Below are 16,621 nucleotides of genomic sequence, written 5' to 3'. Positions count from 1 at the left end.
ACTCTGAACCATCGATTTCCACAGCGATCCCACACCTGAGAAAACCATGCACCGTCACCTATTCCGCTGGTACAAGGATCACGCCCATATTCATCCCTTGCTTTCAATACCACTCTTGAATCTTCTAAAACCACTTACTACGTAAATCTCCCCTCTCTATTCACACCCTCACAACCTATACATGACCTTATGGGCCAGTCCCCCCACCCTTCTAAAAATGTATCCTTATCCTCTTCTATCTGATGATGTCTTTTCTTTATACTTCTTCCAACTCACCAAAATACATGGCACCCTCTCCACCCTTCTATTTCTCTCACCCCAGTCTCCTTCTTTCCACCTCCCATTCCCACCATCCATTATTCTCTTCCCTCTGCCCCAATTAACCTCAGTCTTCCTCCCCTTAGCCAAACAATCTTGATCTCTTCAGACCCCATATGATCAAAGGGCATGCACCTGTCCCCTCTTCTTGGCTCTCCTACCTATTCAACCTTTCTCTCTCATCAGGAAGCTTCCCAGTCTGCCACAAAATAGCCGCAGACATACCGACTGTTCAGAAGCCCATTGCAGTCCGAAACAACCCCTCATTATACCGCCATGTCCCTCTTCATCCATCTATCTATCTATCTATCTATCTATCTATCTATCTATCTATCTATCTATCTATCTATCTATCTATCTATTTATAAAGTGCCAAAGCCCTCCGGCATCCATGCCGAAATCCTTGATGGTCTTCAGCCTCACTGTTGACTAACTTGAGGTACACACACTATGTGACTACCTCCAATCAGGATGTCAGGGTAAACAATTCACTCAAACTGCTCTTGCCCATGTCTCCAACTTTGTACCCACTGCACACAACCATCGCCTCTCTGCCAACTCATTATGTTTGATCTCTGTGTGGCCTTTGACACTGTAATTCATCCCTCTATCCCCCAAACACTCTCCACCCAGGGCTTCAAAGACACTATTGAAATGGAAGGCCTCAGTGTTGCTGACTGATTCTTCTCCATCTCCTGGAACTCCAACACCTCTGCACCTATGCTTTTTCCAGTGGGTGTCCCCCAGAATGCAGTCCTTGGCCCACTCCTCTTCACTCTCTATACCTTCTTCCTGCTAAAACTCATCTTATGATTTGGCTTGCACTGCCATCTCTTTCCTGATAATTTTCAGATCTTTTTGTCCTCTCCCTTCATTCGGCCCTGCTATCTACGGTTGCATCACAAGCTGCCTCACTATCTATTACTGGACAGCTCTATGATGTGTCATGGCCAAGAGATTGTTAGAGGACTTGTATACCATTCTTTCATTGACTCACCTTTTTTCAATGTTTTTTTAACAAATCTTGTTTTTTCGAAAGAAGTCATTGAAAAGTATAGGGGAGAGTGGGGAAGTGCATGTAAGGGGGAGGGTAGGGTTGGTTGGGAATACATAAAAAAACAATAGGGGAGGGAGGTTTAGGGAAGTCCCCAAAAATCAAAAAAATGTAAAACCATCGAAAAACCATCTGATGATGAAAGAACATAGAACCAGAGGACTATAAACCAGTTAAAACATTTCTATTTGGTTTATTTTGGTGATAGAAGAGGGCTAGGCTTGACTGAGCCAATGATGATTTCAGGCACTGTACAATGGAACTCTGGATTTTCGGCAGATCCTTCAGTTTTAGGTCTGTGGTCCTCAGTTCTTCTCTCTTTGTATTAATTCAAGGCTACCTACTGGGCCGGTTAAACAGTCACTCTCTGGCTCCCTGATTTTGTTAGTGCCCCCGAATATTTCTTTTAGCTCTGTGTCTTTCTTGGCCGCTGCCAAGGTTGTCAGGGTCACAGGTTGGGCCTCCTGGACTCATCTACTCGTTACCACCACCCGGTACCTATACATTACCCGACAGGGTACTTCAGCTCCCCAACCTGTTTTGTGTTATGTGACGAATCCCGCGATGTTGTTGCTTCTCCCCAGAATCGACACGGACATGCTAGCTTTTGGAAGCTAGAATGCAGTCGGTACATAAAAATGGACAAGTGACTCCCCTCAGAGTCTGTCCTGCCCCAGAGCAGCTTCCTGCCACAGAACGAGATGCCGAGTATATGTCCCGCGGCACACCCGACCACCTGGAACCGAGAGGCGGAGAACGGCAAGGTGGGGAAGCACCACGACTTACCTCGTTGTGGGATGCGGTGGCAGTAGCAAAGCCATCCGAGTGGTCCAGGCGAGACCCGACGCACGGAGAGACACCAGTTTGGTACAGTCGCCAAACACCGAACGAAGACCGTGAGAGCTCGAGGGAAGCAGCAGAAGCCGTCCAGTGTTGCCGAGGACTGGACCTCTCACAGACCAAGTACAAAGGCACGCAGAGGGGGACAGGGATGGCACATATATACCCCAGAGGCTGTGGTTGGGAGGAAGTGCAGAGATATCTTCCTCGTCCCAGTGGGACCGAAGAGAAATACGAGTTGAGTACCGATGGGTGTGAAAGAGTGCCTCAAGAGACTGCCAGAGAGGCCTGGCAGGATAGTGAACCAGGCCAAGTTAAGAGATTGAGAAACTCAGAGGGGTCAAGGACCAAAGCATCAAGGTGTCCAGTTGAGAACAGAGGGGTGAAAGAGCACCCCACAGAGACTGAAAGAGAGGCTTGGCAGGTTAGTGAACTAGGCCTAGTTGAGAGACATTACAGAGTTGAACAAGGGGTCGGGTACCCACAGAGCGAGACGAGAAGTCGAGGGCAAGAGAACCTTTGGCATAAAGCACAAGAAGTCCAGGGGAAGAGAACCTTTGGCATAAAGCACGAGAAGCCCAGAGGAAGAGAACCTTTGGCACAAAGCACGAGAAGCCCATGGGCAAAGAACCTTTGGCACAAGTTGGGAGACGCTTTCGTACAAGTCACGGAAACCCCAAGGGTGAAAGAAAGATCCTTTTGTCACAAATCACGAGAAGACCAGAGGAAGGGAGTCGTATCCTTTGGTAGAAGACAGAACTGTGATAAAGAGTCTATTGATAAAGAGAACCTGAGGAACGCTTTGGACAGGGAGATTCCTTCCCGATTGTGTTTTGAAACTTGGATCTTTGAACTGCCTTAAGCATCCCAAAGAAGGGAGTCATCCTGCTCTAAGCAGGGTGTAGTTTAATTATAGGTTTTCTGTTGAAGTGTAAGGGATGGTAATAGGTTTAGGACACAGTACAGTGGACTTTATACTTTTGACAGACATTCTGACATTATCCTTAGTTTTGTTTGTGACAGGGAAACCCCTCTTAATCATAGGGAGAGATAGGGTTCTTCCTTACTTTTAGTTCAATAAAAGTCTGTACCAACAAGCTTGACATCTTTGTGTCCTGAGTCTACTTCTGCACCCTTACACTTGGCAAACAAATCTCTCATGTGTGGTCTAGCTAGGGCGCTCACCCTGAATTTCTCCACTCTGACCCTTGTTCTGGTCCCCCCCCCCCACCACCTTATGGGTGCTTGTCTGGCCCAGGTCTTAGCTGCTACTCATTTACTTTGGCTCCTAGTCCATGCTCTCTGTTACTCCTCATGGCCGTAATTCCATCTTGACTTGGTGCACACTTTCACATCTATCTCAGTCTCACTAACTCTCTCTCCCTCTCTCCTCCCTACCCTGTTCCCTCCATTTTTGTCTGTTCTCACTGCTGCACCTCGGTGCTGTTCTCTGTTCTGACATTTCACCCTCTCCTCTTCGCCTTCCTATCTTCTTCTCCCTTTTCCTCCTCCTTTCTCTTTCTGACCTTCCATTTTCTAGCTTGAGGTATTTTGCAGGTGGGCTTTCATAAATGTTATCCCACAGCTTGCAGAGCCCTCTGACTGTGGGCTCACGAGTGGTTCTCTCTTGTTCCGAAGGTTATCTCCTTCTGAGTTGCACATCTCATTTTACGGACCATTGTGGGTACCCTGTGAAGTCATGGAAACCGTAACAAGAGTCTCGGGGGAGTCCCTAAGGAAGCCCCCATGTACCTGTCTCAGGATCAGTCTCATAGACTTAGTGACAGCCCCCATCCCCCAGTGTCAATCAAACTCCATCTTCTACCTCTCAACTCTGACCTCATCACAGTTGCTTGATTTTATATTCCCCCAAGACAAAAGTCATCTTTCTCCCTTCCTCTACTGCACACTCTAGGCTTCCATTTTTTTCCCTCCTAACTTCATTAGCCCTGCCTTGCAGCCTTGAGATTCTCTTCAATAGCAACCTTTAACCTCCATCCGTTCATATCTACCATTGCCACCGCAGCCATGGTCCTGCTTCTCAACATAAGGAAGATATGACCACACCTCCCTCATCAGTCAGCACAAACTCTCATCTCTACCCTGGTGCTCATCAAACTAGATTACTGCTGAAGCCTACTACTCTCTTCCCCTCTACTCTTTCGCTGTACTGAACAAAGTTCTCAACTTTGTTGGACACACCCTTCATGCTGGATGGCGTATCAATCGCAAAATCGCTCACTATTTATGTTTCGGCTCCTTGTCTTTAAATCTTCCTATCCATGGTTGTCCCCCACCCCCCCATTCCCTTACTGAATCCATCTCAACTCTTTATGTCAGATTCTGTTCCTCATTTCTCCACAACCTAGGTCTTCCCCAATCCATCTGCGCCTACTACTGCTTTTGCTCCCTACTGCCACTTAACCCTCTCCACTGCTTTCCGTCTGGCTATCAAAGCCATTCCATCACTGTTTAAGGCCAACTTTACTAGCTGAGTAGAGTGTTTCTCCAAACCCCCTTTCTACCCTGTCTCAACTGATTTCCAACCGGTCTTCCTGTTTTTGTCACACATAGATGTATATATGTTTCTGCTGTTTGTTAATCTGCTTAGAATCACATGCTGTGCATAGGTCCGACATCCAGTGGTCACTGCGGAGTAATGTCACAATGCTATTCATACACATTTAGTTATGCCTGTATCTGAGTCAATGTCCCTGCTATGTGTTCTGTCATGCTACCCCTCCAACACTTGTTGTACTCTCACCTGCATGTTATCGTAAATTGTAAAGGCACACTACACAGGGAATACCTCTGAAACCTGTCTGTTCACAAACAATGTTTAAATAGGTATACAAAGGAGTACAGGAAAACCCTGGCATGAGGGGCTCACAAAAGGTATAACAATACATGACTGCTCCTCTATGAACAGTGTTGTGATGAAGACTATTCTTTACTTCTAGGACATCAACTCTGTACATTCTGCGCTGATGCAGGGCATTGGAGCCGCTGAGAAGGTATTCCAATATCTGGAGCGGAAGCCTCTCATGGTCTATGATGGAACGTTGACTCCGGAGCACCTCGAAGGAAAGGTGGAGTTCAAGCATGTTACCTTTGCCTACCCTACACGGCCCACGGTACAGGTATTAAAGGTCAGTGCTCAAACCCTGCAACATTATATTTCAGGACTGTATCTGATGTAGTGAAGCTTCACCAGCACATCCCGGTGACTTCATATGTAATGCTTCTTGGTTTACCCTTATGTTGCTGCCCGTGACCTGTACTGGCCTTTTCTTTGCTCATTGTTTAAAATCTACATGGATATTTATGATTAATACCCATGATTCTGTTTCCACAAGTCAGTAAGTTCAGAGCGTTGGCTGTATTTGTAGGTATAACGCACACATTCCAAGGGTGGCTGTCACCTCACCCTAATTGCCTATTGCCATTGCCATCTTGCTCCTCTTCCTCGTCTATTATGTATTAAAATAATGAAAACGGTTTCACCTACCTTCAGACACACCTGCCTCTGTTCTCACTATCACTACTCCTCCTTCACTCCATGAACGGCATGGGAAACAACAAGAGACTCTTCCCAGATCTCTGTTTGCTATTCAATTGGCTGCCATCTTGTTTTGTATGTTTTTGTTTGGGTGAAGAGGGAAAGGGTTTACGCTCTCCACTCAAACCTTTTTTAACAAAAAGATATAATAGCACACCAGATGGTCTGCCAGGGTGCTACTGGAAATAATTATGTCTGTGGCGGGCTGTGCCAGCACTATAGTCCTTGGTCATGCCCTTTGTTGTGCTGAGGCTGTTCAGCATTACCAAGCAGAATGGCTGAGGTTATTAGTGGCTATTAGCACCCTGGGAGGTGTCATCCACCAATAAGAATGCTCAGAACGCGGACTGTATTCACTAAGGTAAGCCTGCCTTCCAAGCATTCTCATTGTTGATGGGCACTTCTCTTACCCGCTCCCCCTTCTCCATTTAGCACCCGTGTATATTTCTACACGGGTGATGATGGAGTCCTTTTTGGAAAAAGGGAAAAGATAAAATTAAACTTATTTTTGTGGTGCAGCTCGGCTCCGGCAATGCTGCTCTTCAGGAAGTCCATTGTCCATGTTGATGACGTCACAGTCATCAACATGGAGAATGGCGTTCCCTGACGGCGCTGCCAGAGCCGGGCTGCACCACAAAGGTAAATGTCTTCCTTTAAAAAAAAAAAAAAATCCTTACCTTTAGCACTCACATAGGCAAACTACACGGGTGCTAATGGCGACATTAACCTCGCCGGCGGCCCAACCCTGTCGGTAACAGCACTGCCGCCTTTGTTTTGCTCCGGCCCTTAACTTGGGCGGCAGGCCTTTATCGACAGGGTTGGCCCACCGCCTTGGTTAATATTGCATCAATAGTTCCATCATTATCTCTGTTTCCTCCCTCTTAGGAGTTGCATTCTTCCTAGAACAATTGTAGATGTCATGTTTTGACATGTTGCCCTTTACTGGGGACACCTACTCTAAACACACCCAGTGCTGGCAGATATTTCAACTGACCACACAAGAAACACTTGCCACGAGACCACATCTCTACCACCATGTTTCGGAAGCATTAAGATGGTCTGTTTTTAAAGCTTTGTACGTAAGCAACCCTAGATCTAACTTTGGATAGTGATTTGACTTGCTACTTTAACTATGTATCCCTACATTTACTTTTTATATTAGTTTTAAAGCCCTACATAACCATGGTCTCAAAGAGCTGGGAAATGTGAGTCGGGGATACCATAGACTCATTACACAATCACTGATGTTGGGTCTGATGCTAGTGTAAGAAAATCACACACTGTTGGGAACAGAGGGGAAAAGGGCAGTGTTTGAGGTGCACATACTCGTGAACATAGGATGAGGCAGTGGGCAGCCACCACTGGTGCAAAATAATCCTAAAGTGAAAAGCACATTTCTTTTCAACACGCACACCAGTCTTGGGTCAACAAAAAGAAGTTAAGTATAGGGATTTTATCAGGGACATTGTTAAAGACCAATTAGCCTACAGAAATGTATGGTCACAAAGGATTTAGCATAGTTGCACAGGTTTTCATAGGGTGTGAAGGACCTAAACATTAGTAATAGAGGTACAATAGATCAGGAACTCTGATGTAGCGAAAATAGCGAAACATGTGTTGACACTAGGCCCAATGACAGGATTTAGTATTATATCTTCTTACTACAACTGAATAAACCTTTGAAAAAAAAAGTCTCATATTCTCTTTACCTATAAACGAAGAACGTACTAAGGATTAGAACAACCCATTATATAATGGTATGCTATGGTATGTTTTTAGTCTTTTATATTGCGCACCTCACCGCCGTAGTGGTCTTAAAGTGCCAAGCCTCCATGTATTAACAAATTGTGGCCCCACTCAGTGTGGCAGCCAGACTGGGTCTGTGGCATGAAAAGGAAATGTGGTCAAGGGGAGCAGGAAAGATGTATAGTGGGAAATGTCAGAAATGTACAGACTTAACTCACAACGCGTAGGAAGTTGAAAAGTGTGAGCGATAGCGATCGTTGGAGTGAATTAATATTAGTGTTTTATCCAAGAAGAAAATGCAATAAAAAAGCAGGGACGAGCGCTTCCATTATTAGCCAGCAGTGATTTGATGAAGGCAACTACTTGTGTGGTGGTGATATTGCGCGATGGCCTTGAGATGTGCATAAAAGTGTCTTGGAGTTGCAGAGGCTACCAACTAGATGATCAAATTGGATTCCCTCCTGCTGATGGCCAGAGGGGTTTCAGGTAAAGCTGAGCCTGCTGAATAAGGTGTACAAGCCGAGAGATGGCTGAGTGCAGAAAGAGCGCTGGGGACACACAAGGAGAGTTTGAGAAAAAGGTCTCTCCGACCCGAGCATACCAGACTGTGCTCGGCTGGAGAAGAGAGAACGAGTGTCATCCTTTTATATGGTGAAGTGATAAAGAAGCCACTATAATGCAGTATGGGAGAAATAAATTAGAGGGAAGGTTGTAAAATAATGCATGGCAATCTAGCTAGGCCAAAGGGAACATTCACCTTAAAGACAACACTCTAGGTGGGCAACTGTCTATATAAGGCCTGTATGCATGCTTTAGGGCATTTTTGCACTGCATTGGAGTGTTAAAAACACATGCTTTGGACCTATAGCTTTCCCCTTCTACATCAGTAATGCAGTTCTAATTGATATTTAGCATTTGAAAGGCCGACTTTGTGTGTCCTTTGAAATGCTGAAATATAACATACTGACCCCCCTTCCCTCCATTCAAAGGTGATTCCACCCCCACCCTCTCCTGCTGATTTCCAGTAACCCCCGCCCCCCAAAACCTCCCTTTCACCCACCACCCCCTTCCCAGCTCAACACATTCCCCCCTCTCTCCCAGTCATGCAAACACACTTCCCCCACCCGCCCTCTCCGTTCCACAGCACAATCATTCCTCCCCACACACACACACACACACGCATGCATGCATGCATGCATGCACGCACGCACTCACAAAACATACGCACGCGCGCATGCTTTTAACAACTGTGGCGAGTCGGAAGGAGGACATGACTCACCAACTTTTTATTAAAGTAAAGCATAATGCCTAACTTTCCCTATCTCTATGGGTGGGCATGCCTATTTTTCTAACTAAGCTGCTCGTTAGTCGGTCGTAAATGTCCAAAAGGAAATAGTCTGCGGTCCAAAAATTATTCTAACTGACCCTACCGCTATAAGAACTAACCCATATCCGGAGAATGACTCCCTTCTTCTTAATGGTATTTTAATACCAATATATAGGCTTCTATGCTAATATGAAATTCTAAGATAATCTCTTGTGACTTCTTTGATTAGTTTCTGTAACTCTTCAATTACGTTCTGTAATTTTCCCTTCTCTTTTGGATCCCCTTTAGTGCTTCTTTTCCAAGATATCTTTGTTACTACTTCCGGGTTATCCTAGAAGCATACTATTCAGGTGGGGTTCTCTCTGGGTGAATTAGAACGCCACTTGTTTTGTCCTACTTGCTTATTTAGCTGGCTCTCTGGTATATCTTCTGATTCACAATGTCCATTCCTTTTCACATCCTCTTTTACTGATCTGTAAGATCTTATGGATGTGCCCTTCTCCGTGGGTATTGTTATTGCTTGTTTTAATACTTTGACATTTAGATTCTCAGTGGCTCTATTACTCTCTTCTTGATAATTTAAGTGCATGGATTTAAAAATGTGTTCTGTCTCTCTTTTCTCATTTTCAACAATATAGGTTCAGCTCGTTCAAGGATAAGTCCCTCTCATAATTTATACTGGGACGAGTGATCTGCACGATATAATCTCTCTTCGGTCTCCCGTTCTCACTCTTACCTTCTCTTATGAAGGGGAACGTCTTTGGGGAGCCTTGTTCCTTAGCGACCTCCTCTTGAGCCTCGGAACATGTACGATTTGCCTTCTTTGGTGTTACGGGAGTTGTCGGCTTTGGTTCCTTAGTTTCTCGTCTTGGGCTCATGCCCTGTGTCTGTCTTATGTCGAGACTGCGCCGTGACCTTGGTGTCTCAGCCTCTCGTCTCAGGCTCCTGCCATGGGTCTTTCTTATGTCAGGGTTGTGCCGTGACTTTGGCGTCTCAGCCTCTCGTATCAGGCTCTTGCCCTGATGCTTTCTCGTGTTGGGGTTTCGCCTTGGCTACGGCATATCAGTTTCTCGTGCTGGGCTCCCGCCTTGTTGCTCGCTGGTACCAGGATTTTGCTGTGGCTCTGGCATTCCAGCTTCCTGTCTAAAGAGAGTTCAAACTTGCAGTTCTCATCTCTGGTGCGTACTCTGCCTCTTTCCACTCTGACACCACGCTGGGCCTTCTCTAGGCCGCGTATGCGTTCCTCCCTCTCCCTGCTCGTCATATAGGGTCTGTTATTTAACGTCCTCGTCTCAGTGAGTTGCACACTTTGATTTAAACTGTTATATGTTAATATCTCATAAGATGATGGTATCTCTGTGGAGTTTCTATGTCCCAGTCTTTATCTTGACAGGATTCTGATATTGTAGAACCTGTCATGTAGGTCACAGTGTGTATAATTATTGGGAGTTCCTCATGGGAATGGGAGTCCTTGTCCCCTAAGGGGGAGCCTCTCCCGGTGAGGTCCCACTTGCCTCGACCACTAGGGAGGGTGATGCAGCGCAAGCTCACATCCATAGCCTCATGAGGGGGTGGAGGGCTCCCCCTTGGGGAGAAGGGGAGAATTCCTTTGATTCGTCACACAACACATCCAATTACTTCACTCACCCATAAACTCCTGAACACACGCGTGTGCGAAAGGGGCATGACATTTTGATTTAGAAAGACCGCTCAGAGCGCTCTCCAAACAGTCTTTTTAAATCGTTTGATTTTCTCGCATTTTTTAATGCAAGTTCTTCACTCCACACCCAGTAATGCAGACCGAAATAGCAAATGCACAGCTAAAATGCAGGACCTTCTACAGACAGACAAAATTGTACTAGAAAGTCCATTCAGGACTCCATCCTAGGAGTAGATTGCATTACGTGGTGTTGGTTGGAAGCCTATGACAGACATGCCAACCTTGTGGAGCCCCCTGAGAGGGATATTTCACCACAGAAATCGGGAGAGTGTCATTTTCCCATAGGATTGCATTCAGGTTATACTTATTTTAGGCGGGAGACAGTAAAAAATAGCACTATTTTTAAATGAAAAATCAGGAGTCGCCTGCCGAAATTGGGAGGATTGGCATGTATGCTATGGCTGCACTCTGCGTATAAAAAAGGTGGTCACAAATCACATATATCAAATCACAAATTTTAGTAATTATACATCCATGAAATAAATACAGTTTCTTCCTTGTCCTTCTTTTCATCCCAGTACTTAACTTACTTATCGGCTCCATCCAAACCAATTTCATTCTTTTCTTCTCTCCCATTTTCCCACCCCACTGAGGTGTATATACACCACTCCTATCTCCAGCATGCTCTGTTTTTTCCATTTCTTGTCTCCCAGACAGAGACCAAAAGCTGCATGCAGGGTGTGTGGTACTGTTCATATTGGGTTTACGGAACATCTGCAGTTGGTTCCTCCTCGTGGTTGCTCCCTGTTCTGCAGGGATCGAACTAAGGGGTTGAGTGCTACTCCGAGGGCCTACTCCTCCTGCACTAACTCTCTGCGTGTCGAGCGTTTTGCTAAACAGAGAGTTGGTGGTCGATCTCTTTTCTCAGCAGGCTCCCTCCCATGAAACACCCTCCCCTTTCCTCATTGTCTTGAGCCGGATATCTTCAAATTCCAGAAGTTCCTCAAGACCTTCCTTTTCGCCTCTTCCTTCCCTTCCTCACTCCTCTGCTAATCCTACAGTTGCTGAGATTGGTGACCAGGGCCCATATGTGTCCTCTGGACCTCTCACACCCAATCGCCTTCAGCCTTCGCCTGCACCCAGCACTTACCTTGGCACCATTGGCCTATGCCACCGCAGGCCTGCACTTATTTATTGGCTGCTGATCACTCACTAGCACTTCTCCACTTGGCACTTATTGATGCTCACTCCCTAGCACTTCCCTCCTGGCATACCTCGCACTTCCCCCTTCTACCCCCTTCCCTTCTCTCTGCACTTGCACGTTCTGAATGCTCACAAGGTCTAATAGGTCTGCCTTTTTCCTTCATTGTTTAATTGATTTTCATTCCCTTGTTCCCTCCCTGTTGCCCTGTGGACGCTTTTAAACACAATTTACTTGTTGTATAAGCGCCTTACAAATGCACAATAAAAATAAATAAAGCACGGAGCAGGACAGAGTCAGACACTCGTCTTCTCTCAGTACGGGCCTGAACACGCGCAGAGAGAAATATATACATTTACCCTCAGCGTGCTGTCGTTGACACAGATGGTCAGCCATGTTGGACTGGGAAAATTGTGTTTTACTATTTAAAGTAGGTTGGAATGGATCCCAACGAAACACTGTATTGGAGAGGCATTCCAGTGCAGATTATGGGGAATTCCAGGGGTAAAGAACTAAGCATATTGTCCTGCAAGCATTCTGGTCTTCTAAGGTTCAATCCTCCTCTCATTCCAGAAAGAAAACAATAACGTCTAGAAAACATACAAAGCAGAAGAGACAGAATTAGAGAAGCACAAGAAAAGACTACAAAGGGATGCACAAGAAAACAGCGTCACCTTTTTTCACTTGACTTTCCTCTTCATCCTCGAGCTCCCCTTCTGCCACATCTTCCTGAAGCAAGTCAGAATCGCAACAGGATGATCTTGGGGGGAGGTCTGGGGGGGGCGGGAAATATCTCAGCAGAGAGGCAGTGGCAGAGGTTGCGATAGAAGTAGTATAGGCCTTGGACCGAAGTGGTATGGATTCCCCTTGTTCAGCTAGAAACCCAAAGATCTTTTAGTTTAAGGATGCGACCATGAGGTGCCTTCCAGTAATCGCTTGCATCAATACAAAGATATTTTAAAAGTGGAAGTAGCCAGAGAAAATAGCTGTGCCCAGGTTCTTGGTAAAGTTGTATTCTTTTGGTGAGGTAAAGGTAGATGCTGGGTAACATGGTAATGGACAAGATCTTTCCAAGTGTTACTGGTCGTTCCTTTATGGCACATGAAGCCATTACCAGATTAAGTGGATAGAAAGGTGGATGGGCTCTGAAAAAAGACTGCACAGGAACTCACTTATCCTTAATGTCTTCAGTTTATGCTTCATCTCATGTACTAGCCAATGGACAGCTTGGACAGTGGAATTCTTGTTAGACCTAGAATTTGATGGGGTTAGAGCCACAACATCTTTATCTGGTCGAAAACATGAGCTCGTCAGAGACTAGGTAAACACACCTGCCTTTTTGCAATGTTTTTTCTGCAATGGGCACTCAAGGGCCAAGGCAGTGGCCACCGCAGAGGAACATTTTGGTTTGGAGGACGCCTGAACCTTGGGGCCAAAAACAGGCAAAATCTCTTGATTGCTCTCTGTGTAAAATAGTCAATATGCTAGACGAATGTTCAAAATGACTTTCAGTTTTGACCCAATTACATGTTTCATCACTCATCACAGTCGGGTTTCAGTCATCCGAACCGCACAACCCACACGTCCCATAAAGAACACCTCATTTTCAACGTGCTTCAGCTGCAGTAAATATATACTCTAAAATGCTTCAGAGCTAAAGCCGAACCTTAGAAAAAAGCAACCCCTTTTTTTTGTAAAGTTTCCATTTATGGGAGCATTTAAGTAGAACGAGACCGCTGTGCAAAACAGGCACGTTTCAGGAGCTATCTCTCTTCCACAGCCGTATCCTGTGAGTGATATCTCATCTCCCTTCTGCAGCCACCAACTTCAAACCTCAGAAATACTTACTGGCCAAACATTTTATCTCAAGAGGCAAGCGACCACTACACAATAAGGATGAGTCACGCTTTGCAATCAAGAGCTTTGTATAACACCAAGTTTAAAACCATATTTGATGGGGGTTGGTTCCCACGCGAACAGCCTTTAGCATTCTGCCTCTTCTGTTGTAGAAAGATCTGAAAATCCTCCTACTAGAAAAGTACCACCCTTCTGAGGTGTAACCCAAATCGAATATCACAAAGCCATCATATGCCAAATTCAAAATTCTCTTTATTTTTATGCACTTTCAGCCACATAATACACAAACAATAAAAACATGCTTAAATCAAAACATTCTAAAATCATAAAATGACATAAGCAAGTCTGCAACCTTTCCCTACCCTCCCTCAACTTCATGCGCACCCTCTTCTGCCAAGCTCTATTGAATTATTACAAGGTGGCAAACGCCACCCCCTTGATAGATAGAGCCTGAGTGCCTCTAGGATCCGCCTCAATCCGGCATCGCTTAAGACTGAGACTAGCCATGAGCCAAAGTATCTAGCACAGAAAAACATAAAAGCACAAAGGACACTTTCACCCGACCTACACCAGCGCCAAACTCCCATCTTAGCTAGCTTTGAGTATTAGTTGTTCCATCTGGGCACAGGTGAACAGAGATATACAGTTAAATGTATAGATCCAGGACAAATAAGGCTTCATGCCATCCCATACTCTATGGACCAGATAATGTACGCAGGTTACATGTTTTCCAGCCTCCAAAATCAAAACCGCCTGTCTGTTTTTGCAATATTTTTCTTTTAAAATAGCAATGTACCCCTTCATAACAGACTCAGGATTTAGCCACCACACCGCCAGTCCTACCTGTACATACCCAACCTGTTTGTAGAGCTCCCTTTCCCCTTCCGAGTTCTTAACATCACTGATGTTGTCCTTATATAGGGAATCATTGGGATTAGACCTGTTCTTAATCCACATGAGGGTTGCCGTAGCTGAATTCCATCTCCAATAGGGCATAGTATACATCCAGTTCTGCCTGAATGGGGCACCTTGTTGGACCCTGAGGAAAACACTTTATTACCACCGAGTTGCCTTATTCCACATGCCTCTTCTACGTATAGGCTAGACAGCCTTGGCTTTATACATTGTCAGTTTATCTTGGTATGGAGCCCCCAGCCTTCTTACAAGCCCAAGAACACGATTCTACCAATGACCGGACATAGAACCGATAGGGGGTTAACTCCTCACCACTCTATAGTGAACAACTGCTGTGTTGGCTGTCTACATATTCTGGAGAACTGCAGTAAGAGGTGGGGCCGACACAGTATACCTCCAGGACTGACTAGAGCCTAGCTCTGTTTGTGTTATAAAATGCCTTTTCACAAGTTAATAAACACTAAATCAGATCCTTTTCAGCACCATCTATATACTTTGCCTAGATCAGGTGCATCAGAAGGCAGTCCTCCACTGTCTTCTCTGAAGCCTGCCTGGAGAAGGATAACACCCCTTTTACCTCTTCCCAGGCTTTGTCTCTCTAATAGGACCTTCCCCATAATCTTAGCTGATTAATCAATTAAAGGAATCGGTCAATAACATGCTGGGTCTATTCTAGAGACCTTTCTTAAAAAGGGGCCTAGCATGGCTAACCACCAGTACCCCGGGATCCTCTCCTCGTGTAACACATCATTGATCACACAACAATGAAGTGGTACCCACTTGATAGATGGATACAGATTGCAGTTTCACACCACCCCCGGAGCTTTATCAGACTTTTAGAACAAAATTGTCCTTTCGACCTCACCTAGTTGAAATGGATCCAGCTCCTTGGACAACCCTCCCCTTAGCTCTCCCTGTAATTGCCTATCATGCACGGAATACACTCTAGAGAAATGTGCAACCCAACCCTTGCCAGTCGTGCAGGTTTCGATACTGAAAGCCCCACAAAGAACCCCATCTTAATTATTTGCAATGATTTGGCATCTTTGGAGGCTGTTGCTTTTTCCAAATGTTCCCACATCTGGTGCTTTAACCCCCAGCCCCCTTCTCTCCTCTAAGTGTGTGTTGTGCTTCCTTAGTGGCCGGGCCTCCTAGGGGCACTTGCCTTGGCAGGAGCCAGTTCCATAGCTAGGGCTCACTTGACTCACCTGGTATGGTGGGGGAAAGCCTTACTTGCCAGGCTGGAGAAGGCCTTGATAATTTCAGCATTGTTTGAGGCCTATGGTAGAACTACCAAAATCTCAGCCCTGCTATTGTTCATCATTACACTAATAGTCCACAGAGGGACTTCATTCCTACTCATTTTCCTGATCTACTCGCAGAGAAACCGCCTCTTAAGAACTGGATCCAGAGTGTCTCATACCCGAAGGGAACCCGCAGGGTAAAGCATAGTGGGTTATGTTCCAACTCTACTGGTATCCACCAGGAAGTCCTTCAGTTACACCCATTGATGAACAGGGGCCAATACATAATCTATAATGGAGACACACTCTCATGGTTGTAGTTGCTGGAAGATATCCATTAAGTCTACCAATTAACCATTGCAGACCATCCCAGAGAGCCATTTGTACTAAAATATCCCCAGCACCTCTTGTTTCCTGTTTAATTCAGTGGCTTCTGGTTAGCAAAATGATTCCTTCTCCCATGCCCGCTGGGCCAATGTGGGTATTAAAGTCCCCTCACCACAACTAGTGAAGCCTGCTTCCCTTTATCCAATAGGTTAACTAATAGAAACAAAGAGCAAAGTATAAACATTTTCTCATTTTGAAAACTATCCATGGACTTGCCCCATCTTACCTATCTGATCAGCTCACTCCCTACTCGCCCCCTCACTTGTTATGATCATCAACATCTCAACTCTTTGCCTCTACTCAAACCCCCCTGTGCCCCATCTTGTTTCGGCGCTCGCTCTCCCCTACTCTGGAATGGTCATCCACTCCCTCGCCGTACTACTCCAACTCTACCACTATTTAAATCCAACGTCAAAGCACTCCTCCTTTCTGAAGAACCTATTTCCTAGCACTCTAGGTTTCTCCATCGACCTGGTTCCCTCTGTCCCTACCCTCATAGACAACCCTATAGCA

At 45.5% G+C, this 16,621-nt stretch overlaps 1 protein-coding gene across 4 annotated transcripts in view; it reads left to right on the top strand.

The window, feature by feature from the left end:
- The window catches only part of ABCB9 (ATP binding cassette subfamily B member 9), a 398,286-nt gene that overhangs the window by 155,402 nt on the left and 226,263 nt on the right, over positions 1-16,621 (top strand). For all 4 annotated transcript variants that reach the window (XM_069619638.1, XM_069619639.1, XM_069619640.1 and 1 more), the window contains exon 8: positions 5,173-5,361. In XM_069619638.1, the coding sequence (XP_069475739.1) occupies positions 5,173-5,361 (189 nt within the window). The remainder of the gene's footprint in view (positions 1-5,172; positions 5,362-16,621) is intronic.

Source organism: Ambystoma mexicanum, chromosome 10, assembly GCF_040938575.1.
Source record: "Ambystoma mexicanum isolate Mex_15411 chromosome 10, UKY_AmexF1_1, whole genome shotgun sequence".
Taxonomy (NCBI): Eukaryota; Metazoa; Chordata; class Amphibia; order Caudata; family Ambystomatidae; genus Ambystoma; species Ambystoma mexicanum.
Note: the sequence above shows the minus strand (reverse complement) of the source record. Positions and strands in the feature narration are given on the sequence as shown.